Below are 23,095 nucleotides of genomic sequence, written 5' to 3'. Positions count from 1 at the left end.
TACAGAGCACTTTGTACACAACCCCTGTTTCTCTCTCGTCCTGATTTTAAATAAAAATGTCGTTGGGTAGCGTCTTAAGTAGGCCTATGAGCCTCGGAGCGTTGCCCTATTTCCCTGAGATCACCTTGCGTTGTGTGTTTTGCTTTTATACCCTCTTTTACAAACTTCTTTCGTGCTACTTGTATATATTCTTTGTTTACATGGGAGAGGTTTGGCCAAAATGACAGTGTCACTCCGACAAGTTCGAATCTGTCGAACAAGCATCGTCTTTTCACTCCTGGCAATACTGGGACTCACTTCTGCACAGCGACCATGGGGCATGAGATGGTCTAACCAGAGCTACGGGCCCGATGGCCCTTGGAACGCAGTATCGGTAAAGTTGGGTGCTAGTCAACAGGAGATTGCACTGTACGCTGGAGGCTGGTGGGAGTCCTGGATCCTCCTTGAAAACTACTGCTCAAACACCACGACTTCACTCAACTGCTACGCCGAGAAAGCCGGTCTCTTCGATCCTGAAACCTCCCACACCTGGGACAACACCAGCATCCAATATGCGCCAAATGGGGTTCGTTGGGAGGATCTGGGCTTTTCGCCAACCAAGGCAGTCCCCGTCTATGGCAAAGCCAGACGTGCCCGAGAGACGATTGAGATGTTTGGTGCAACTGCACCAAGCGTCGACATAGTTAGTGTCAGCCAAGCATATCAGACCTATCCCGGTGGTCAAACCTATCCCCTATCGGTTGGGACTCTGTCGTTGGGTGCCCAGGATATAAATCAGACATTCGATACCATCGGAGCCACCATGGTCACCAGCTGGCTGTGGAACACGTCCGCAATAACATCTTACTCATACGGGATGCATATCGGGTCTGCTCCGCTAGGGATCCAAGGAAGTCTGTATCTGGGTGGATATGATAAAAGTCGGGCTTTGGGGGAAGTTTCCGCCCAACCCCATACAGGAAACTCGGCCAATATTCATCTACTCGATGTCAGCTTGGGAGTAGCAGATGGAGGCTCGCCATGGAAGTACCCTAGCAAAGAAGGCTTGCTGGCAAAAGCAAACTCCTCTCTTGAGTCTGGCATCGGCGTCGCTGCAAACCTTGTGGACCCCTACATCTACCTACCCCAAAGCTCCTGCGATGCTATTGCTGCCGAACTACCAGTCACTCACAACCCGGATCTCGGCCTTTACTTCTGGAATACCGATGACCCGCAGTACAAGAAGATCGTCACTTCTCCTAGCTATCTGGCTTTCACTTTCGTCAAGGATAATACAAATACCTACAACATCACCATCAAGGTGCCATTCGCACTCCTTAATCTTACCTTGGAGGCACCTCTCGTCAAAGAACCCACTCCTTACTTCCCTTGTTTCGGAACGGAAGGAAATTATGCCCTCGGACGAGCGTTCTTCCAAGCAGCCTTCATCGGCATCAACTACGGGGCTGGAATCGTCGGGATAGGAAACTGGTTCTTGGCTCAAGCGCCAGGTCCCGGGTTTTCTCAAACGAGCGTTGTTGCCATTGAAGAGAGCGCCTCTGAGTTGACAGGATCGGGCGATAGCTGGGAAGCAACCTGGGCCTCCCATTGGTCTCCCCTGACGGAGTCGAATAGAACGTCTAGTAGAAACTCCAGTAGCCACTCGACTGAAGCCGCTGTCGACAACTCGTCTGACAATGCGTCTAACAATTCGTCAGACAATTTGTCCGACAGTGAAGGTCTGTCCACGGGTGCTAAGGCGGGCATCGGAGCTGGAATCGGCGTTGCTGCTCTCGTGGTTATTGGCCTGCTCGCATGGTGGTTTATGCGTCGCAGTCGGAAACAGAACAAAGCGTCTGATCTAGACAGCAATGCGTACCAAAGCCCCATGGCTTCCACAACCTATTCTCAGTACTCGGGTCAGTCTGAACGTAATGACTGGGGGAAACCAGTTTTCATGTCGGAGCTGGACAATAACCGACCATATTCAGGACCACATGAGCTGGGATCTGGGCGATATTGAGTGGCTGGGAAGCGAGGGTACAAATGTGCTTTATATGATAATATGTCTTTCTTTCATGCTTATATTTGGATTATTCCTTTTTTGTTACTTGAGCCAGTCTGTATATTAGAACCGTTGTTGATACAGCTTTAATGTTTCACACGATATGATGGCAGTGAAGGTATTAGCTCTGCCCTTGCAGAACGATGTCGCGCTCTATAGAGTGCAATATCCAGTCTCCGATGCAGCAAAGTGTAACCGTCTTCGAATTGAGACCCGTGCCTCCTCTCTGACGCCAAATCTATACAACTCATGATATAGATGTAATTGTATTTGCTTCAACTGCCACAGGGACTCAGAAAGATTTGTCCACTGATATCTGATATAGAAATATCTTTTGTATGGTGATGCAATACAAGACTGACATAATTTCTAAGATTTTGCTTTAGGGGGAAGTGATGAGTCTGGGCTTAAAGACAGCTAGGTAGTTTTTGAGAGGAATTGTGAGAATGGAACAGTACTAAGTAGACCAAACGATAGTATGAGGTAAGAGGAAGTCGTTAAACAAAAATCACAATCGACCCGCCGAGGGCTTTCTATTCAAGCCGGGGCAACATGCCACGATCTATTGACCAAAATGTTCAAGAACAACAATGCAGATGAATCCCATGGTCTCTGCCCGAAATATGTCGTAACCGAATAGATAGAAATGTAAGCCAAACGCCAAGCAAACCATATCACGCTGGGTTGGGACATGACCAAGCTAAAAAAATCAAATATAACACCGAGAACCCGCGGTTAAAAAGGTATAGAGCACAAAAGAAAATCAGAAATCGCTAACATGCACAAGAGAGATCACATATTGAGCAAGCTCATTTGTCGTCGCATGGGATTGGGAGACAGAGAGTCCCCGTCTTCACTGGGACCGATGCCGCTGTCAGTACCGGCGAGTCCGGCATCTGTATCAATGTCCCATTGTTCGTCTTCGTTGGGATCATCGTTCAAATGCGTGTCGACATCACGGCCGTCCCAGCTCTTCTGGATCGCGCCGCGTGTGTTCCACCGCAGAGCACGCTGAACGCTGGTGAACCATTCATTGTTGTTAGATACAACTGTTGGGAATGGGTACTGGCTTGCTTCTACGGTGACATAGTCACCTTGGCGGAGTTCCACGCGGCCTTTACCATCAAAGGAGCAGTAGGCAGTGGAGCGGGAAGTGTTGGGAACGGCGATGCGGAGGAGATGGGAGTCCGAGAGGACCATTGGGCGGAAGGAGAGGGTATGGGGGCATATTGGGGTGAGGAGGATTCCCGGGATGGATGGATGCATGAGAGAGCCGCCGGCGGACAGGGAGTATGCCGTGGAACCAGTTGGCGTGGAGAAGATACAGCCGTCCGCTTGGACGACAGTCAGGAGCTCATCATCGGCATAGAGCTCTAGATTCGACACATAGGGGGATGGGCCGCGGTCGATGACGAGCTCGTTCAATACTTCAAATTGTTCACCCTCTTCGACCGCACCTGCCTCTGCGCCCTTACTCCGATCCTTGCGGTACACGGTGCATGTGAAGCGCATGCGCAAATTAACGCGCATGCCCACCTCTCCCATGACGGCATTGAGCTGTGCTTTGTGGTCGGCAAACTCGAAATTTGTGAGGAAGCCGAGACTGCCCAGCGAGAAGCAAAGTACGGGCGGAACCACGCGCTGGAAAAGCCATGATGTGAAGAGAACAGTCCCATCCCCACCAAGCGTCAACACCAAGTCAAATTTATCCGGTGATGTCCAACACAGATCCGGTGTCCAGAAATGTAACATCTGTGCAAACATGGGGTCTTTTTGCAAGAGCCCTGGAGCATCGAATCGTTTCGATTTCCGGAGCTTCGCGTCCACATACACATTCACTCCCAATGTATTTCCATATCTTGGGGTCGAAAGCAGCCACTCGGCGACTTCCCGAGTCAAGTGCACCAGGCTGTTATCGCGCGCTTTGGTCACAATCATGACATTTCGCACGGCCCGTTTGATGGGCCGTCGCTGTAGCTGCTTCGACACCTCACGCACTCCAGTCGCAGTCTGAACCAGTCGCGAATGCGACAGCCACTCATCGTCGGCAATTTCCTCGAGCACCTTCTTTATATTGACGGCATCATCGAAGCGTTGGTGGAAATAACAAGGCGACTGCAGTACTAGACGTGCTGTCGCCGGTGACCGATCGAGATAGCCACTCAATTGCAGATTGGATAGTGCGGCAGAGAGATTTTGAGAGGAAGCGCTACTCCCGCGCCGGTGCCGATTGTCGGAAGGCGGGGAAGCCTGGGTGGATTTGTTCGCGAGCATACTCGACAAGGAACTCGCCGAAATATTGGTGGTATTGGTTAGGATGGATGCTCGCGATGCTAAGGCTTTCAGAATTGTCTGCCGCGGGATACAGTCGGTCGACAGCGCTTTCTTGGATCGCCGATTGATCGAATTCTGGCGAAATGGCCGTAGCGAGGTGGGAGACCGCGACCAACCTGGCTCCTCTTGAGCCGATTCGGAGGATTGGACAGGCTGGATGCTTTCTGGGGACTCTCGGCGATTTTCGTGGGTGGGGGATGGTTCTATGTGGAGGGCATAATCGCGGAGGAGCACCGCAGTTGTCGACGGGGGCGGGGCTTTAGCGGATGGAGACGAAGGGGGGTGAGACGGGGTTGCTGTCGAGGTTGTGTCCGACCGAAGTTGTTCACGGTTGGAAGCCATCGGCTTAGGCGGCACGTAAATAGCGAATAATCAAGAAACGGATGTAACGGGGATTGCGGATCCGAGGCCTTGAGATCGCAGCTACCCCCGTGGCCCAGTTGGAGATGTGTGATTCTAGCGTATTCCACATGTACGGAGGACGGAGGACGGAGAAGAGTCTTTGGGAGGGGATTAATTCGGGGTCCAAGACCAGTTGGGGCGAGAATTCTAAAAAAAATAGGGGATTCCAACGATAAACCACGGACCCCAAGGATTCAGGAATAGAATATCGTATTTCCGACGTTGGCGAGGTTCCCCAGAATTATTCCTCTAGACCAACCAGGACGACTCGTCGCCAAATGCGTACACGCGCGCATGGCAGTGCGCTCGGATAGATGACGTCTACACCATTCACGGCATAATTCTCTACTTAAAATACATCTAGGGGCTTGTTGGATTTTGCATGGTGCATTTTGCATTTATGATATTCCGCTCCCGGTGTAGCTACGTGTGGTGATTCCCAAATGTTCACCCCGGTATCCCTTTGGACTCGCAGTGAGCGATCATGCTGGCTCCTTGCGTCTGTGTCTCCTCAATATCCACCGCTAAACTGAGCACTGGGAGGGTTCGACCACCGGACATATGTCACAGCCGCCAAGGCACCGGAACTCCACAGCTGGGGAACCCGAAACAAGCCTTATCTGCAGCAGGGCTGTCGCTTGTGGCAGTGAAACGAGGCCTCGCGTACATGCTGCAGCAGTCAGGTGATGGTGCCTTGACCGGATGTGGTACTGGAGGAGCTATCTGTGGCACCGTCGCATTCCCCCAGAACAGAGGGGCGAGGGGTAATCATATGCTGAGGGGATCAAAGTGCGACCAGGCACAACGGCCTAGAAGACAGAGCGATCGACTTGTCCCATCTGATCAAGTCTCACCCGTTCTCCGCAATTTTGTACGAAACGGGTCCCTCTCAGATAGAGTCAAGCTTGTAGGCGTAATCGCTGTAGACCTGATCCTCCACAGTCTCCCGGATGAAACCATTCAAACTGGCGTTGGTCGTTCCTTCGCCCATGGTAACGTCGCCCTCAGGGCTGGTGGTCGTACCTTGACAAATGGCAAGTGCGCGCTCACGGACCAGTTCCCAAGTATCAAAATCAAATCGACCCTCGCTTTCATTGAGCAAAAGGTGATTCTTCGAGGAGATAGCAAAAACATGGAGTGACACAGCATCTTTCGCAGCAGCGGGAGAGGGGTCCCGCACAATGTCACCAGACTTGGTTACACCGAGGAGGGTCGCGGAGAGTGTCATCGATAGGGGAACGGAGGCGGATGCCATAGCCAGCAAGGCAGTGTGTAGGAGGGCCGGGAGCAGAGTAAGGTACTAGATGGGTCAGTGTGATGGCCAAGGTAGCTGGTAGCAGGTGGAATATCGAAGACACTTACAGAGTCGCCACGTTCCACGTTCTCCCCACCAACAATAGCTAACGTGAGGACGACGCCGCGACGAGGGAAGCCCTTCTCCCGCCCGAGGACCACCTTCCCCAGCACAGACCGCAGAACTCCTTCGATGTATCTCTCGCCGACGCCGGCAGTAGTCGTACCAGGTTTGACAAAGACCTCAACAGTGGCTTCTTCGGGCTTCAATGCGTCGCGGCGTGCTGGGAGCTCAATGGGCGCGTTGACAGCACCCAGAATGCTGTAGCCGGTAGCCGGGCATTTGTATGACGCCGAACCATCGGAACGGTTCAATTGTGAGAGGGATGCTGTTGGACCGACCATATTGACGGGGGTAGAAACAAGGAACTAGACAATCGGAGAGCTTCTAGAGTGGTGTTTCAGCAAAAGTTGTCGGCAGCGATTTTTCATCGACAATGCGGGCCGCTGTCTGATTGGCCGCCTTGGAAGTCGGGTGGTCCCTGTACTCAGTACTTTGCTTGTGACCTATCCACCATATACTTCTGCCGTACCAACTACAATGTGTTCGCCTTGTCTGTTTGTGGTGACTGGCCTCATTTCCTTTTGGCGTTGTGCATCTAGCAATATACTCTCTACGGATACATGACGACAGGTTCACAAGTCCCAAGGCCTTCCGCCACAATGTTGATCAACAGCTGGCAAATGAACCTTGATTCCGAGATCTGACTCTGTCGATATTATCCCCGATCTGCTACCGATTCCTATAGGCTCATGCGTGAGTGGACGTGTCAGTCCCAAGATGCCGAGCGCTTGGGATGCGGACCATCCAGTAAGCCGAAGGATTGGCAAGGCGGCTGTGCGCATCCAACAAGATGCGGTCATGGCTTCCTCGGAACACAAAGGATCAAATTGAATATCCCTGCTCGTCGGAATTTGGCTTGCTATCTTTGACTCAAATACGCAGTACGGAGTACGGAGTAGGGATATCAGGAACAAAAGTACGGGAGGTCAGCCGTACTCCGTACCGAGTTCCTGATAAGCCAGCAGCCTCTACGGACCAGACCAACTAAGTCCAAGAATAGTATGCCACGACTGCCTGGAAGCCTATGAATTGTGGCTACGATCCCGGGTTGGCACACCACCCAATCCGCACGCAAGGATCTTATGGCCCCGGGACGTGACTGGATTTCAGGCCAGGATCTTCGAAAACTTCCGCCGTGGCCCAGAGGAGCCAAGAATTCCCAACAAGGAGTCGCCCCCAATGACATCGTGGCTTCACTATGTGACCGGGGCTGCCCCTCACATCTTGGATGATCCCCTCTTTTGGTCCGAAGCAAGCGAGCATGTGCCCATGTCCGATGTACATACATGGCTCCTCGCATACGGAGTACAAATTCCATTTCTAGGTCATTCCCTCTTACATCTTGCTACTTCCACCCTCCTTCGTTACAGACCTTCATTTGCCCTACTTTTAAGGTTGCCGGGTACCGATTCGACAGGGGATCACAAAGCCGTCTAGCTTATTCCCGCATCTTCCTTTCTCCTAATCTTATTGAATGGGCGTAGAGATAATCCCCGATGTCGAGGAATCGACAGAACCTCCTATATGTCCTTTTACGGAAATCAGCCAAACCAATGTGACGAACCACTTAGATCCTAAACCCGGTTCTATCAACGAAAAGTCTATCTCGTATACAGCCGATCATGCTGCGCCCTTGGACCCCGAGCTAAACAAAGAACGGCCCGACCAGAACGCTCATCTTATCGAACCATCCGAGCTAGCAACCCTTCTCCAAACAAATCTTCGGTCAGTAACTAGAATGTTGGAACATCATTAGGGCCCGTTATTGACGCACCTATTAGAGATGGACTCTCAGGCCCCGAAGCGGCCGGCCGTCTCCAGCGCGATGGTCCGAATACCGTGCGTGAAATGGAGGGTGTCTCCGTCTGGGGGATACTGTTAAGGCAGGTGTCGAACAGCCTGACACTAGTATGTTCAATGCGAAAGAACCATATGATAAGCTCCAAGGTGACATCGTTAACTTTCGAAGGTTCTCCTCATCACCATGGCCCTATCTTTTGGAATCGATGATTACATCGAAGGTGGTGTTATCACCGCAGTGATTGTGTTGAACATAGTGGTTGGGTCAGTACTTTGATATCAACGTTCGTCGATAATCTAGGCTAAAGTTGGATGTCTAGATTTGTGCAAGACTACCGCGCCGAAAAGACAATTCTTTCACTGCAACGTCTTTCCGCTCCAGTATGCAAGGTCATCCGAGATGGCCGAGTCGTCTCGGTTAAAGCGGAGTCGCTAGTTGTTGGAGATATTGTCCAGCTCGCTGTTGGGGACATCGTCCCTGCCGACCTGCGTCTGTTCGATGGCATGAATGCTTCAATGGATGAAGCACTTCTGACAGGCGAATCACTACCCGTTCTCAAGACCCCTCATGTAACCCTGTTGGTGCCTGATATTCCCATCGGCGATCGAACCAACATGGCTTATTCGGGGTGCAGCACTACGCAAGGTCGTGCGATGGGAATCGTCACTGCAACAGGAATGAATACAGAAGTCGGGAAGATCGCACAGCTATTACAGACACAGCCCAATCTTGGTGATTCGGGTCCCCTTTTGAAGATGGGCAAACAGGTGAAAGCATTCTTCATGAATGTGCTGGGCCTGGTAGGTACACCGTTGCAAGTGAAGCTGAGCAAATTTGCACTCTTACTCTTCGGACTGGCGATCCTACTTGCGATCATTGTCTTTTCAGCCAGCAAATGGCACGTCGAGGGCGAGGTCCTCATCTACGGCATCTGTGTTGCCGTTGCTGTCATCCCCGAATCCCTGATCGCTGTGCTCACTATCACAATAGCTGTGGGCACAAAAGCAATGGCCAGGGGAAATGTCATTGTCCGGAAACTCCAATGTCTTGAAGCAGTTGGTGGTGTCACGAACATCTGTTCTGACAAGACAGGAACGTTAACCCAGGGAAAAATGATAGCTCGCTCTGCATGGATCCCGGGTGCTGGCACTTTGACTGTGAGCCAGACTACAGATCCATTCGACCCGACGAGTGGACTAGTCCAGCTTGACGAGATTGACTGGAGCTCCAACCAGCCCATTGAGGATAACCCTACTTTGCACACCTTCCTGCGAGGGCTTGCTCTCTGCAATCTCTCGAGCATCCACCATGAAAACCAAATATGGAGTGCCGTTGGTGAACCAACGGAGATCGCTCTCCATGTTCTGGCTTTACGCTTTGACTTTGGAAAGCCCGATGTAATGAAAAGACGTCAACTTCAGTTGCATACAGAGTATCCATTCGATTCTGCTATCAAGAAGATGACTGTCGTCTACGACAACTCACGAGATCAATTGAAAGAGGTGTACACCAAGGGTGCACCAGAGACAATCATTCCTCATCTCAACATCAACGAAATGGAAAGGCAAGTCATACGAGATACTGCCGATCGCATGGCAGGCGAAGGACTTCGTGTGCTTTGCATCGCTTATAAAACATCTCCTGCGGACGACGAATCCCAAGTCTCCCCACGCAGTTCTGCCGAATCAAACCTACGCTTTGGTGGCCTCGTGGGGTTATATGATCCCCCTCGAGTCGAGACTGCTGCTGCTGTGCGTAAATGCCAAATGGCAGGGATTACGGTGCATATGCTCACCGGTGACCACATCAAAACCGCGACGGCTATTGCGTCTGAAGTTGGCATCCTTGACCGTGTTGCGAGTGTTCTCAAATCTGGAAGAGTAGTAATGGCTGCAGATGAATTCGACAAATTGACCGATGAAGAAATCGACGCTATTGAGGAATTGCCTCTTGTCATTGCACGCTGCAGTCCTGCCACCAAAGTTCGGATGGTGGATGCAATGCATCGACGCCAGGCATTCTGCGTCATGACAGGAGACGGAGTCAATGATTCGCCTGCTCTCAAAAGGGCCGACGTTGGCATTGCTATGGGCAAAAATGGTAGTGATGTTGCCAAGGAGGCTGCCGATATGGTTTTGACGGATGACAATTTCTCGTCTATCGTCAAGGCTGTTGAAGAAGGCAGACGACTTTTTGATAACATTCAGAAAGTGAGTGTCGCGCTGTGATATGTCTCGGTTTGATCCCACTGACATCATATTTAGTTTCTCCTGCATCTGCTCATCTCGAATATTGCACAAGTCATTCTCCTACTAATCGCTCTTGCTTTCAAAGATAAAGGAGGTGATTCGGTCTTTCCTCTATCGCCACTAGAGATTCTATGGGCGAATCTTGTCACGTCCTCCTTCTTAGCCGTCGGGCTTGGTCTCGAAGAGGCCCAGCCAGACATCATGTACAGACCACCACACGATCTACGCATAGGTGTTTTCACGCGGGAGCTTATCGTGGATAAAATGATCTACGGCACTTTTATGGGCACACTCTGTCTCGTCTCGTTTGTCATTGTGATCTATGCAGTAGGAACTGGGACATCGTCACTCGGTGACGGATGCAACGAGGGATACAACCCAAGCTGCGATGTAGTGTTCCGTGCTCGCGCCACAACATATGCGACCCTCACTTTCCTCCTCCTCGTTACTGCGTGGGAAGTCAAACACTTTTCTCGATCCCTGTTCAACATGGACCCAATTCGGAACCCCAACCCCTTCTCGGTATTTTCTACGCTCTGGAACAACCGGTTCCTTTTCTGGGCGGTCGTTGCTGGTTTTGTCATTGCATTTCCGGTCATTTACATACCAGTTGTCAACCAACTGGTCTTCAAACACCATGCTATCACCTGGGAATGGGGGGTTGTCTTTGGTTGCACGTGTGTCTACCTGTTGTGTGTTGAGAGCTGGAAGGCCGTGAAACGGGCATTTGCTATCGGGAGTGGAAAGAATGCCACGCTCACTCTGGAAGATGCTGAGATGCGGGCGGGACTGGCTATTCCCACGCCACTGTCCATGAGTGCCAACACGAGCGTGGAACTGAAGTGATTTGGAAGTTCGGTTTGACTGGTTCAACATCACGTCGGCCATGAACTTGCTGAGTCTTGGGGTGTTCAACACACTACTTTTTCTTTGGTTTTCTTATTGATCTGTTTGTTCCCAGAATGAAATCATTTGAGTTATTTTCACCCAATGTGCACACTTAGACCGCAGATCGATCCGAGGTGAGTACTGCATCGGGACCCTCGCATCAAGCAACCATATCACGCTTTGGAAACATCACACCTGTGAGACAAGCCCGAGGATATATCGGCAAGCTAGCGCACTCCATTTTCCGAGCTTTGACGAAATTAATTAGGTCATGTGACCATGTATCCATCTTGATGTTATTTTTGTTGAAGCCCCTTTATCTTCAACCTGTCGAAAATGTCTTTATTCTCTCTTCCAACCGAATGTCTTCTTAATGTGATCTCCTTGTTGGATCATGCATCCGATCTCAATGCTGTGACAAAAACCTGCAAGTTTCTCCGTGCTCTCGCCAACCAAGATCTTTATACGCGATTCTCCGGAAAATGTAGTTCAGAAACCTTGGACAGATTACTCCGCAATGGCGAAGCATTGGCTTTACGTCGGTTGCTTGAGCATGGAGTAGACTTCACAAAATCCCTGCCTCACAGTACTATCAACATGATCCTGGATGCAATCGGAAAAGGAAATCTCGAAATCATTCGCCTCGTGCTTGACATAGATCCCGCCTGTGTGAACCAGACAGGGAGTGTTCTGGGACTGGCGCCAAGCAGGATGTTCCTTCCTGCTCATTTGCCGCTTCTGATGGCCCTGATAAATGGTCAAATGGATATTGCAGAGTTCCTGATTTCACGAGGAGCTCGAGCAGACCCTAGCCCCGAGTTGGAAAAGCGCGGGGCACTATGTAGCGCAGCTTGGTGTGGCAAACTGGTCGCAGTCGACTTTCTTGTCAAAAGATTGCAATACGACGTCAATTTCTCCTATAACGAATACTCGCCCTTTTATCAGGCTGTCGAGAAGAGTCACTGGCATGTGGCATCTTATCTTCTTGAAGCTGGAGCGGATCCATTGGCCGACTGGGCTGGACAGAGTTCATCGAATTTGCTGAGTAGAAAAGATCAAAAGAAGCTGCGCCGAGCTTTTGCCTCACTCTTGTTGCAACTTCAGGCAGATCCTACACAATCCAAATCCAAGGATGGCTGGAACAGAGTGGTAAAAGTTGATAAGATTACGGCTTTTGTTAAGAAAATGGTTGAAGCGTTCGATGCTCTTGGTGAGAATAATGACGTGTGATTGGGTTAGAAATGAGACAGTCCTTTGGCTGTCGCTGCTGCTGGTAGCATTGAGAGGTTCTTGTACAATACGGAATTCAGTACATTTTTAGGGGCAGATGATGAGCGAAGAATATGAGCCTACTTCTTGAAACATTTACTCAGCTACACATATCCACACGTACGTCAACGTATGTATTGTTTTTGAGCAGGAAATTCACGACTGGGATACTGAGAATCATCGAACTCAGAGGGCAGATACCATATGAGGAAACAACGCAGTGGCATTAAGAAGTTAGAGAGTATCGAATAGATCGAAAGCAGTGTCTTGCTCAGGGGGTCTCGGAAACATTGTAAACCAGCTTCTCACCACTGACCTTATCCTCCTTGAGCAGCTTTAAGCCATCAATCACGCCTTTCAACCCATCCTGGCCTACCTTAGGGGGATGGATTTTGATCTTCCCCTGAGCGAGCAGCTCCTCCGCAATGCGATTAAACTTCTCGGCATGAGCTTTATCTTCTGGCTTTGCGGGGAACTTAAGATCGCCTATGGGGAACTCCTCGCCGATTATACTGTAAGCCAGGGTAGAGCGATCATTGACGTTCTCACGACTAATCGGATTGTTCAACAGGGCGCTATATTCGCCGCCATCGGTGGAGAGAGCATTGTCACAGAACACCGCGCTAGATTCGAGTGCGATACAATCGAACACGAGCTTCAGCTTATTTTCAGTGGTCTTGCGGATTTCAGCTGGAACCTGAGGGTCTTTGTAGTCGTAAACCTCGTCGGCGCCATAGCCACGGACCAAGTCAAAGTTGTGCGGGGAACAGGTGGTCAACACTTTATAGCCAGATAACTTGGCGAACTGGATGGCTAGAGTGCCGGTCGCAGTCGAGCCACCGTAAATCAGGATTGGAGTCGCATCTCTGATGGGCTCCGTCGGTAATGCGAGTCCCAAACTTTGATACAACGCCTGGCCCACGGTGCTAATGCCCACTCCCAGTGTGGCGGCTTCTTGGAAGCTCATACCATCGGGGATCTTCATTTGTACGTCACCCTTGGCGACGATATACTCTGCAAAAGAGCCATTCTCCGGTTGCATGGCATTTGATCCGTGAGAGAATCCAAACACTCGGTCTCCTTTCTTGAAATACTTTTTGACGTCCTTGCCAACCGCCTCAACGGTTCCTGCGTAGTCGCATCCGACAAGGGCACCGGGAGGGGCAAAGTAGGCAATATGCTTCCAGTCTGTAGGATTCAAAGCCACGCTGACGGTCTTCACAAGAATATAGTCATCGCGAAGGTGAGGGATGGGTCGATCGGTGACCAGGCCCTCGGTCTTGGGTTCGATGATGACGATTGCCTTCATTGTCGTTATGGTCGATACTGATACCTAGGTAGTTTCAAGAAGACACGGAACTAGAAGCTAGGGATTCCCTTTAAATAGCTAGTGACCTCATCTCCTGATTACAAATGAACCTGGGCAACGTTGCTCCACTTGCATAAGGCTGGCATCCAGGATACGAGGTCCCCCGTCGTATGGAATCCTTGTCTGGACCCCGCCTCCTAAGTATTCGCCTCGGATCCTCTTTCCCTGGGGCTTCCTGGCGTTATTCCCGCTTTGTTCCGATTGGGGGTATGGGGAAGACTACTATGAACTTCCAACGGCCATCAATACTCAATACACTCGTTGCTCTTGATAGATAGAGCCGACGAGCAAACCCCGAACACATAGATTCCGCAAGGCTTTGCAATGCGGTCTTCAATTGCTTTATTTCTCTTCTGTACACAAAAGATGTCTCAGGATCCCAACTGTTCCGGGTAAATGAGGCCCCTCTCATCGCCAGCGCAAGGGGTATTGGCGCGGCTATGGCAAACCCAGACTCAGCGCACTTTGAGAATCGGTGTCCTTTTGTTCTTCAAGAGCGAATTTGATTTCTCCTGACCTCTGAGCATTTTCCTTTCGTGTTTTTGTCTCTTTCGTCCGGGGAGTCCAAAGAGTCCGAATCGTGGAAGGTGTCATCGTATCCATATCGCGGGGTCAGTGCTTATCGACGCAGCCCCTCTTGAATTCCTCCTCCTCCAGTTTGACTCCCATCGTATTCCCACAATGAAGGTGCTTTGTCTTCACGGAAAGGGGACCAGCGGCTTCATCTTCCGCTCCCAGATTGGTGAGCTTCCCCGTTTCTCTGGAAAAAACCCCTAAATACTCACACCCACCCAGCCTCATTCCGCGCCAAACTCCCTAATGATGTCCAGTTTGATTTTGTCGATGGCCCATTTAGTAGCGACCCCGCTGCAGGAGTAGATCTCTTCTACAGTCCGCCATACTACCAATTCTGGGAAAATGACAGCGTCGATGCCGTCCGAGCCACCCATAACTGGCTCAATGAACACATCGCCAAAAATGGCCCATACGATATCGCACTCATGTTCTCACAAGGCTGCGTGCTAGGATCCAGTATTCTCCTATTCCACCAAGAAGAAACACCGCATCTCCCGCTCCCATTCAAAGCCGCCATCTTTATCTGCGGTGGGGCGTCGTTAAACGTTCTCGAGGAGATGGGCTTCCATGTTTCCGCCGAGGCGCGCGAACGCGATCTCGCATCGCGGTCTGCACTGGCACTCCAAGCTGGCTCAAATGCGCTCTTGACTCAGGGCGCAGATCGCTGGACAGGGCTCAAGTCTCTGAGCGGCGGTCTCTCGGAGGCCGAAATCCGAAATGAGATTACTAGCCCCTTCCGTATCAATGTCCCCACGGTACATATTTATGGCTCGAAAGATCCTCGGTGGGCAGCTGGTGTTCACCTTTCTGGGATTTGCGAGCCAGAGAAACGTCGCACTTACGATCATGGCGGCGGGCATGAGATTCCTAGGACTGCTGTTGTGAGCAACTCGATCGCGGAACTTTTCCAGTGGGCGGCTGCGCAGGCTGCTGCTTAAACTTAAGAATGGTGCTTACCAGCTTTATGGGGGTGTCATATCTGTTGAACTGTCTCTTTGTCCCTGATTGTCCAGTCTCTATTGATAGATTGTTTGCTTGTTAGATGATGGGTATATAATGCCCCTTTTCCAGTGATAGAGAATTAGATTACTTCTTCTCTCTCCTTCTGGCTATAAGCTTCCTTGTCTCCTCAGATATGTGATTATCAACCACAAGAAGAAGCTTCCTGTGATTTGTCAAATTTATGCATTTCCAACGGCAATCTCCATCATTAACAAGTGTTCCCTATTTCCAGGCACCTAGGCAGGACGCCTCCGCGTCAGTAGCCAGAGGCAGATAGCCGAATATGATCATCTCCATCTTCCCCTAGCTTTTTAGCGCTACATCTGGTAGCACGTCTCTGGTTGTTGATCCAGAACCATACGCTGAAGGGCGTGGGCATAAACTAAGGCTTGTTAAGCCTCCTTATTACGGGTCTCTACCTAACTGAGCTCAGTGTTCATCACCGAGGCCAGCCTTCACTTAGCCCTCGTTTCTATCAATCATTCTTCGTTCTTCATCACCTTTCAGTCTCCATCACCTTTCTCTATCCTTCACCTTTCTCTCTCCATACTATCATAATGATGATCATGTCTGACTGAGAAGAGATACCCGCAATTGGTATCCTCATCCTGATCCCAGTTGCGACCGCGGTCAACGCGGAGGTCTGACCTGCCCTGCTATATATCGCCAAGTCAGAGGCGATACCATCATCAACCATGTTCTCGGGATGTTCAGGTCCTGGAACGTAACATGTCCGATTTTTGTCATCCACCATTCCCATGACATGTCTCTTCTCAAAGCCTCCATCGATTATGGCCCCAACACTCATACCGCTGATGGAGGAGTCGATCCTAAAGCAGATATACTGCAAGGCCTGCAGTCTCTATCTGTCTCCTGAGACCGCCTCCGCATATTTCAGTCAAGAAGCGAACACCCTGCATCAGTTGCTCGACAGCATTCTGTCTGGGGTATTTAATTGATCATCCTATCAAGATAACTTGTCTTTGTACGAGAAAGAGTAGCTTCCCATCCGCTACATCCTCGGTGACCCACGAAACATCGACTTACGATACACTCGGGATCTCGAAAGCGCAGACTGGGAGCTGGAGGCAAACATCCCAGTGGAGAACATTGCCGGGTTGTTAAAGAGAGGCCTTACTCCTTTTATGCGAAGCTGAAATAGGTTGTGTATGGCAAAGCCAACACGCGAAAATCATAGCAGATTACAAGATAGGTCCACTTTTGATAATCCTTAGCTTAACGAGGCGTATCTACAGCAGACAGAGAAGAATCTTCATATAGTGATTATATCTTATTTGACTATACTACATACAACTTGTAGTGTGATAGCAATCATAACCCCCGGATATAACTCTTTGTCTCTGATTGCCCAATCTTGATTGATGGATTGATTGTCTGCTTGTTAGATGATGGACATACAATGTCCCTGCTTTTCCAGTGATAGACAATTAGATCACTTCATCTCTTTCCTTCGGCTATGAGGTCCCTTGTTTTCTCAGAGACATTATTATCAACCACCAAGATGAGAACATATTTGATCTTTGGTCGTCTCTATTTTAGGAATCCCGATATATTTCCATCATCAGCCATGGATACACCTGGTTCCATAAGCTAAGGGCTCATGAAGCCTCGCTATCTTCCAATCTTGAAAGGTTCCATAGCTAAGCTAAGTACTTATCACCGAGGCTAGTCTTCACTTAGCCCTTTTTTATTAAGCATTGGTCTCTCTCCCTCCTTCCTATTCTCGACACCCATATATATGCCTTCCTGCTTCGTTGTTTTGGCTTCGCCTCCGGATATTGGTATAGCTATATAAACAACAGCGCTAAAATGCACACGGTTATATCCAGCGAATTGGTGGTTTACTATAGACAAGGCAGTCATTTACTGGTAAACATCCAAGAATCTCTGTCTACGCTTCTGCCTCGAGGTGAAAGTTCTCTTACTCAACCCGTGTCTTTGATCACTTCATCATCAGCTGTGGTCGGTCTCTTTCCCTAAACCTGCTCTGTGCACCCGACAACTATCTTCCTTCCTTCCCATCACAACCACAATCAGGTCTGACCGAGAAGAGATTCCCACAATCGGTGTCCTTATCCTGATCCCATTTGCTGACCGCGCTCAACGCGAAGGTCGGAGCTGTCCTCTTGCATATCGCCAAGTCAGAGGCGATACCGTCATCAACCATGTTCTCAGGATGTTCAGGTCCTGGAACGCAACATGTCCGATTGTTCTCATTCATCATTCCCATGACACGTCTCTTCTTAAAGCCTCCATCGATTATGACCCCAATACACACACCGTTGACGGAGGAGTTCCACAAACAGGCGTCCTACAAGGCTTGCGGCATCTATCCAGCCTTTCCAAACCGCCGGAACAGGTTTTTATTCACGAAGCGATGCGTCCGCTCAACTTGCATCAGTTCCTCGACAGCATTTTGGGGTATTTGATTGAAAATCCTTCCAGTGCCGGGATTCCCGTAATGACACACCCGAAGGAAGAGACTGTTCCCCAAAGTGACATCAACGACCCTACTATGGCGACTGAACCCGATATAGTTTATCACGCCCAGACTCCACGAGTATACAGATTGGGAGTGATACATAATGTACATGAAAGGGCTGCTACCATTGGTTTATCCCATGAAGATGATTTGTCTCTGTATGAGAAAGAACAACTTCCCATCCGCTACATCCTCGGTGACCCACGAAACATCGACTTACGACACAGTGGGGATCTCCAAAACGAAGAACAGCTACTAAAGCCCCACGTCTCAGTCCATACTCCTGTATCCGGTGTGCGGATTGGCCACGCCTACGAAATCCATACTCTTGCGCCGGGTGATGCATTCACACTCTGTGGCGTGGGAATCCTACACAGGTCGAATCTCTTTGGTCGCCCTGAGATGGATATTGGTCTATGCGCCCTGGCGAAAGCGCTCTTAGACACCATCTCGGCAGATAATATGGACAGAACCCTCACATTGACAAATCCTCGATGGACAAATGCCGCACCGGACAAGCTTCTACGACATGTGCTCACCCTTATTCTTCAAGCTGGTGGTGCCGTCAAGGAGTGTGATGTGAGCTTGGTTTGTGAAGTCTCGCGAGTCAATGTTCACCGGGAAGCCATGATCAATTTCATTTCTGGCATAGTTGGCTTAGAGAGCTGTCAAGTTTCCGTCAAGGCACAGACCAATGAGCAAAACGAGCTGAGGGGTCGGGAGATGGTAATGATTGCTTTTGCTACTACTTGAGTGGAATTCAATAGTCCCCGGTATTGATCATACCGGACTACCTCAATTATGTGATTTTTAATATGAATTGTCATTCTCGTCGGAATGTCACTATATAATCTCCCACAACCCTAAAGTATTAGTAATAGAGTACTATTCCCGTCGACTGGAGCCCCGGGAGCTTGGATCAGGGGCGCCAGAGCGGCAGGGGCCGACATTCCGATCCACTGCCATTTCCAACCTCGACTGGTGTAGGTAGTTACATAGCGTATATGACACTGTCATTATTGCTTCTAGCGGTGATCGGATCTGCCAAGCTCCCATCCATTAATCAATTATTTATCAATTATTGAACAGATCGACAACTGTAACAATCCCTCATCGGCATCCTACACGGCACGACATCGGCAACTCGGGAAACTCTATATAACGCGACTAACCGTGAACGCTGAGAAATTATTCCGCTCCACCGGACCGAAAATTTCCAAATCCGTCAAACATCTGCCATGTGGGATGAAACGTTGAAGCTCACGCGGGTCGAGGAATCCGCAGAATTCGATTTATTCAAAGCGCTCGTCCATAGGGACGTTACAGTCGAAGATGTCGTGCAGTGGGTCACAACCAGCACCATGGACCGGCTGGAGAGTTACAGCGGAGGAACTATTGAGAAGGCCGATTCGATTACTTTCATTGCTCTGATCGAGCTGGCTATGCGAATCGATCCAGTGCAGTATCCCCCGCTGATTGAGTTCTTGGGGGAATTGAAACTGTATAATGCCGTTGATTCGGCGACGGAGTTGGTTCTCAAAATGCAGGATGGGAGTCGGGTTTGGTCTCATTTGCCTTCTTTGACGGTCTGGGCTTGGACATTGTGGACGGAGTATGAGTCCGATGCTAGAAAGACATGTAAGGAATTGACATATCGACTGATTTATTTATTTGGAGTACTGATTAAGTATCAGATCTATGTGACGCAGCGATGGAGCTCGAGCAGCAGACTAGATGGGCGAGGCTTAATATCTTTCTGGCGCAGGTCACACAAGCTGCTGATGTGGAATATGCTTCTCTGGTGCAGGTGTGGATTAGCGATGCGATGGATGAATCCCTTTTGGGGCTCTGTGGACTGCGGAATGTGTTTGAAGAGAGCGTTCCTTGTGAGCAACTTGTTTCCACGGCTGGTCTGTTGGGTGTGTGTTACTGGTTCGTGTGTGCGGGTGATAGACTGTGGGAAAATGTCCTTAATGGCCGAAAGTATAATAAGTATGATGGGCGACCGGGCGAGAAGTATGCAAATCGGAGTTGGAGAGGGTTTGAGCGTGAGAGATGGGATGTATGGGTGCAGGGTCTCCGAGATGTGAAGGCTTGCTGTGCAGCCGGGCAAGACCCTGAAGATTTGCTCAACCATGCTTTGTCCAAAATTGAGCATGTAATGGATAATACAAGATGATCTGCTTGAGGCTTTGTAAATTTTGTGGTCGACCAAGCGATATAACCCCCGAAGTAAAGCAAAAAGGAATTCAAGAATTCAAGAATTGAAAGCCTCCCAGAGGATATGATTCATAGTTCAAATATTATCAACGAATATATATCTAAATTCAACACCAAGCCTTGAACAAATATTATATTTATAAACACCATCGAGGCTACCATGAAAATGCCTCTTCAAATAAATCCACCGTCTTCTCCCCTTGTACACCTCGGACTGCTTCCCGAACATTATCGCCTAGGCCACCAGGACCGCAGACGCTTACCGCCATCGCACCGATTTGCTCGGACTTTTCTTTCTCTAACACGGACTGGAGACATGGCTTGCCGTGGTGAATGTGGATAGGCACACTGGATGGAGCGCATCGCATCCATGGCGTGTCTGGTTGTGGAATATATTCCTCGACTGTCTCTTTGTGAGCTGTGACATAAAGGCTGATAGAGAGATCGAGTCGTGGGAATTGGAAATATGTATGGCCGTTCGTGGCTTGTGGACTTGTGAGCGAGTCGTGGCCGAGGATCTCAGTCATGAATGATTGAATCCAGGTAAGATGATCTATAAATCCATTAGCAAGCAAGCTGCAAGGAAGTGATGGTGTGAAGGTACCTAGACTGCGCACGATCCACACCAGATGGACCTTGCGCGTAGCTGTTTTCTCTTGGGAGAACGTGGTGATAACCTCGTTCAGGTAGGATGTTGGGTGGGTGATACCAATGCCACCAGCGATTAATAATAAGGTACCATATGAGGCAAGAGAATGAATACCACCTGGGAGATGTTAGTCAAAGCGTTCTGAGATATCAAGTGTCAAATATCAGAATCATACCAAATGGCCCCTCTGCCAAGGCAATAGCCTTCATCCGTCCCTCGGAAGAGTCCTCTGCCTTTTGGATCAACTTTTTCGTGAATCCGTCTTGGCCCTTGATCAGGATGGACATCGTGGTAGTCTGCGAACCTCCAGTGAGAGCTTTCAGAGACTCGCTCGAGCCACGCTTTTCATCCAGACCCAACGAGTCTGATGTAGACGTCCACGCGACAGAGAAGGGATGCGATGTCCACAACCCCATAGAAGGGATGTAAAGATACATATGCTGACCAGGACGGAAGCGCCATGCCCGAGCCACTGCCACATCAACACGAGCAACGGAGCCAGGAAGAACCTCGATGGTGGCAGTTGTGGGCCTGCTGCTGAGGTTTCTCCAGAGCAGAATTCCAAGTCTACAGGCGCGATCGAGGCCCCACAGGATCAAAGTGCCTAAAAGCACCTGCTGTTGCAACAGGTTTTTCAAATGATACCAGAGGGCCACGAAAGACATCACGGCAAGGGCTATGTGCAGGTGGAGAAAGAGTTCGTAGAATGCATGTCGGGCCGGCGACAGAGATTGAACGACAATGAAAAGGAATCCAAGGATAGCCTGTAGACTTGCGTTAGATGGTTCATCTCATTTTGGAGAGGGAATTGAACCGCCTACCACAAGACCGCTGATATAAAGCCTTTGCTGCCAGAGAGTGTAGAGGATGTATTCCGTACCGCCTAAAGTCGAGATTAGTGCATGCTTCAACCATCCATCTTCCAGAGCTACCCACGTTCATAAGCCTGACCAGCCAATACGGCGCTCATATGAATGACTGCGTTAGCTGCAATCACTCGCCCCACCCACCGATGCATAAAGTTGAACGCATCGAACGAAATCCCCAACAGCTGGACTAAGGGATTATTTCGGCCTGCAGCCATGACCAGGCCTGGTGTATTCATGACCGCCAAATGGCCTGCAGAGTATTTGAGCTGGAACATCTTCTTGGGGTAATCATCGATCCACCAATCAACTGTCACAATAATGAAAATTAAGTTCAAACTGAGATAGATAAAGAGACAGATCATTTCCAACCGCAGTGGCAGAGATCCCATATGAAGCCTGAGGAAGCGGAATTCGCGACTGTGTCGCTTGCCCCATAGCGGAGCATATAGAAAGTATTTCTTGAGGGTCGCATTGATCCGACTTGTTCGGGACAGCTGCGTCTGATCAGCTCCCTGTCGTGACTTTTTTAGTCGTTGAAGATCTCCGATGCGAATGGCGGTTCTCCATGCGAACAAGATTGCAACTAGTCCACCAACGACGAACAGAGGCACTGCAATCGTTGGGTTCATAGGCGGCTCTCCGGGTCCATTTCCTTTCAGTTGGACACCCATTGTGCCATACAAAGAGGCAAGAGGAAGTTGAGTTGCTGATCCACTGGGGGACGGAGACCGTAGTCAACCACGCTGGAGGTGGATTATCCGGCGACTCCTGAAAGGGTCATGACCAAGGAAGAGCGGGAACACACGAGGTTTTGACGGGATGATGTTATAAAAGGGGTCAGATCGCGTGGGGGAGGGAAGTTAGTCCAGAATCGTCATTGTGGTCTTATATTTCCTATCTGGTCATACATAGATGCCGTCATTGACCCCTGCAGGGTCCGCAAGTATACTTTCGCAGAAAGAAAAGCCAATTGAAAGCATGCTACCACGTTGGTCATAGCATACACACACAATCAAGTCTAACATAGTGGATCCCACGCCGAATTGGGAGCTTGGAGGTTGTGGGGGGGTTAAGGTTAACTTGAGGGGATGCACACGGTAAGTGGCCAGAGATGATGGCCCTCTGAGAATTGTCCTGGACCAGTGACGAGGACGTGGATCAAATGCCAAATCTTTTGACAGTTGCGGACATCTGAGGTTCTAGAAAGGAGGGGGAGATCGGCCTGGATGTGGGTTCGGCAACCCGAAAACGGAATGTTGACGGCCGCCTCCGGCATTCTTGATCTTCCCCTTTCAGTCAAGTGATAACATGCAGGGTTTTAAATACCATCGTCATGTTTCCAGTCGCGGCACTGCTAAATTGCTGCATCATATCGATCAATAACCTGATATTCGGGGGCTGGGTTGTTCGAACCCTCGATATCAAAACGTCATCCTCGAGTCCTTGGCGGCTCGACCCCCGGATCTCCGGTGGGATGGGACGCAACTGTAACATTGAAGACAA

General features: G+C 49.8%; 10 protein-coding genes across 10 annotated transcripts; 6 read left to right on the top strand and 4 right to left on the bottom strand.

The window, feature by feature from the left end:
• Positions 1–319: 319 nt before the first annotated feature.
• N7457_005886 (uncharacterized protein) lies at positions 320–2,002 on the top strand (the record flags this gene model as incomplete). The annotated part of the gene is made up of 1 exon (XM_057176930.1): positions 320–2,002. One exon carries the CDS (start codon positions 320–322, stop codon positions 2,000–2,002), a length of 1,683 nt encoding a protein of 560 aa, XP_057031232.1.
• An 834-nt stretch (positions 2,003–2,836) lies between these two features.
• N7457_005885 (putative NAD+ kinase Utr1) lies at positions 2,837–4,720 on the bottom strand (the record flags this gene model as incomplete). Its single annotated transcript, XM_057176929.1, has 1 exon — positions 2,837–4,720. The coding sequence occupies one exon, from the start codon at positions 4,718–4,720 to the stop codon at positions 2,837–2,839; it is 1,884 nt and encodes a 627-aa protein (XP_057031231.1).
• Positions 4,721–5,669: 949 nt separating this feature from the next.
• On the bottom strand, positions 5,670–6,478 carry N7457_005884 (putative exosome complex subunit Rrp46; the record flags this gene model as incomplete). Its single annotated transcript, XM_057176928.1, has 2 exons — positions 5,670–6,080; positions 6,143–6,478. The coding sequence occupies 2 exons, from the start codon at positions 6,476–6,478 to the stop codon at positions 5,670–5,672; spliced, it is 747 nt and encodes a 248-aa protein (XP_057031230.1).
• A 1,193-nt stretch (positions 6,479–7,671) lies between these two features.
• On the top strand, positions 7,672–11,093 carry N7457_005883 (putative potassium/sodium P-type ATPase; the record flags this gene model as incomplete). The annotated part of the gene is made up of 5 exons (XM_057176927.1): positions 7,672–7,922; positions 7,979–8,105; positions 8,167–8,261; positions 8,318–10,208; positions 10,263–11,093. The coding sequence occupies 5 exons, from the start codon at positions 7,672–7,674 to the stop codon at positions 11,091–11,093; spliced, it is 3,195 nt and encodes a 1,064-aa protein (XP_057031229.1).
• Positions 11,094–11,471: 378 nt separating this feature from the next.
• On the top strand, positions 11,472–12,365 carry N7457_005882 (uncharacterized protein; the record flags this gene model as incomplete). Its single annotated transcript, XM_057176926.1, has 1 exon — positions 11,472–12,365. The coding sequence occupies one exon, from the start codon at positions 11,472–11,474 to the stop codon at positions 12,363–12,365; it is 894 nt and encodes a 297-aa protein (XP_057031228.1).
• Positions 12,366–12,675: 310 nt separating this feature from the next.
• On the bottom strand, positions 12,676–13,713 carry N7457_005881 (zinc-binding alcohol dehydrogenase family protein; the record flags this gene model as incomplete). The annotated part of the gene is made up of 1 exon (XM_057176925.1): positions 12,676–13,713. The coding sequence occupies one exon, from the start codon at positions 13,711–13,713 to the stop codon at positions 12,676–12,678; it is 1,038 nt and encodes a 345-aa protein (XP_057031227.1).
• Positions 13,714–14,454: 741 nt separating this feature from the next.
• N7457_005880 (putative EF-hand calcium-binding domain protein) lies at positions 14,455–15,287 on the top strand (the record flags this gene model as incomplete). The annotated part of the gene is made up of 2 exons (XM_057176924.1): positions 14,455–14,515; positions 14,569–15,287. 2 exons carry the CDS (start codon positions 14,455–14,457, stop codon positions 15,285–15,287), a joined length of 780 nt encoding a protein of 259 aa, XP_057031226.1.
• Positions 15,288–17,181: 1,894 nt separating this feature from the next.
• On the top strand, positions 17,182–18,607 carry N7457_005879 (4-diphosphocytidyl-2C-methyl-D-erythritol synthase; the record flags this gene model as incomplete). The annotated part of the gene is made up of 2 exons (XM_057176923.1): positions 17,182–17,190; positions 17,330–18,607. 2 exons carry the CDS (start codon positions 17,182–17,184, stop codon positions 18,605–18,607), a joined length of 1,287 nt encoding a protein of 428 aa, XP_057031225.1.
• Positions 18,608–19,092: 485 nt separating this feature from the next.
• Positions 19,093–20,033, top strand: N7457_005878 (DUF3632 domain-containing protein; the record flags this gene model as incomplete). Its single annotated transcript, XM_057176922.1, has 2 exons — positions 19,093–19,492; positions 19,549–20,033. The coding sequence occupies 2 exons, from the start codon at positions 19,093–19,095 to the stop codon at positions 20,031–20,033; spliced, it is 885 nt and encodes a 294-aa protein (XP_057031224.1).
• A 196-nt stretch (positions 20,034–20,229) lies between these two features.
• Positions 20,230–22,263, bottom strand: N7457_005877 (ferric reductase family protein; the record flags this gene model as incomplete). The annotated part of the gene is made up of 5 exons (XM_057176921.1): positions 20,230–20,627; positions 20,679–20,840; positions 20,899–21,487; positions 21,545–21,606; positions 21,660–22,263. The coding sequence occupies 5 exons, from the start codon at positions 22,261–22,263 to the stop codon at positions 20,230–20,232; spliced, it is 1,815 nt and encodes a 604-aa protein (XP_057031223.1).
• Between the last annotated feature and the right edge of the window lie 832 nt (positions 22,264–23,095).

The sequence above is a fragment of the Penicillium paradoxum genome (genome assembly GCF_028828445.1).
Source record: "Penicillium paradoxum strain IBT 22861 chromosome Unknown utg000005l_segment0_segment0, whole genome shotgun sequence".
Classification (NCBI taxonomy): domain Eukaryota; kingdom Fungi; phylum Ascomycota; class Eurotiomycetes; order Eurotiales; family Aspergillaceae; genus Penicillium; species Penicillium paradoxum.
Note: the sequence above shows the minus strand (reverse complement) of the source record. Positions and strands in the feature narration are given on the sequence as shown.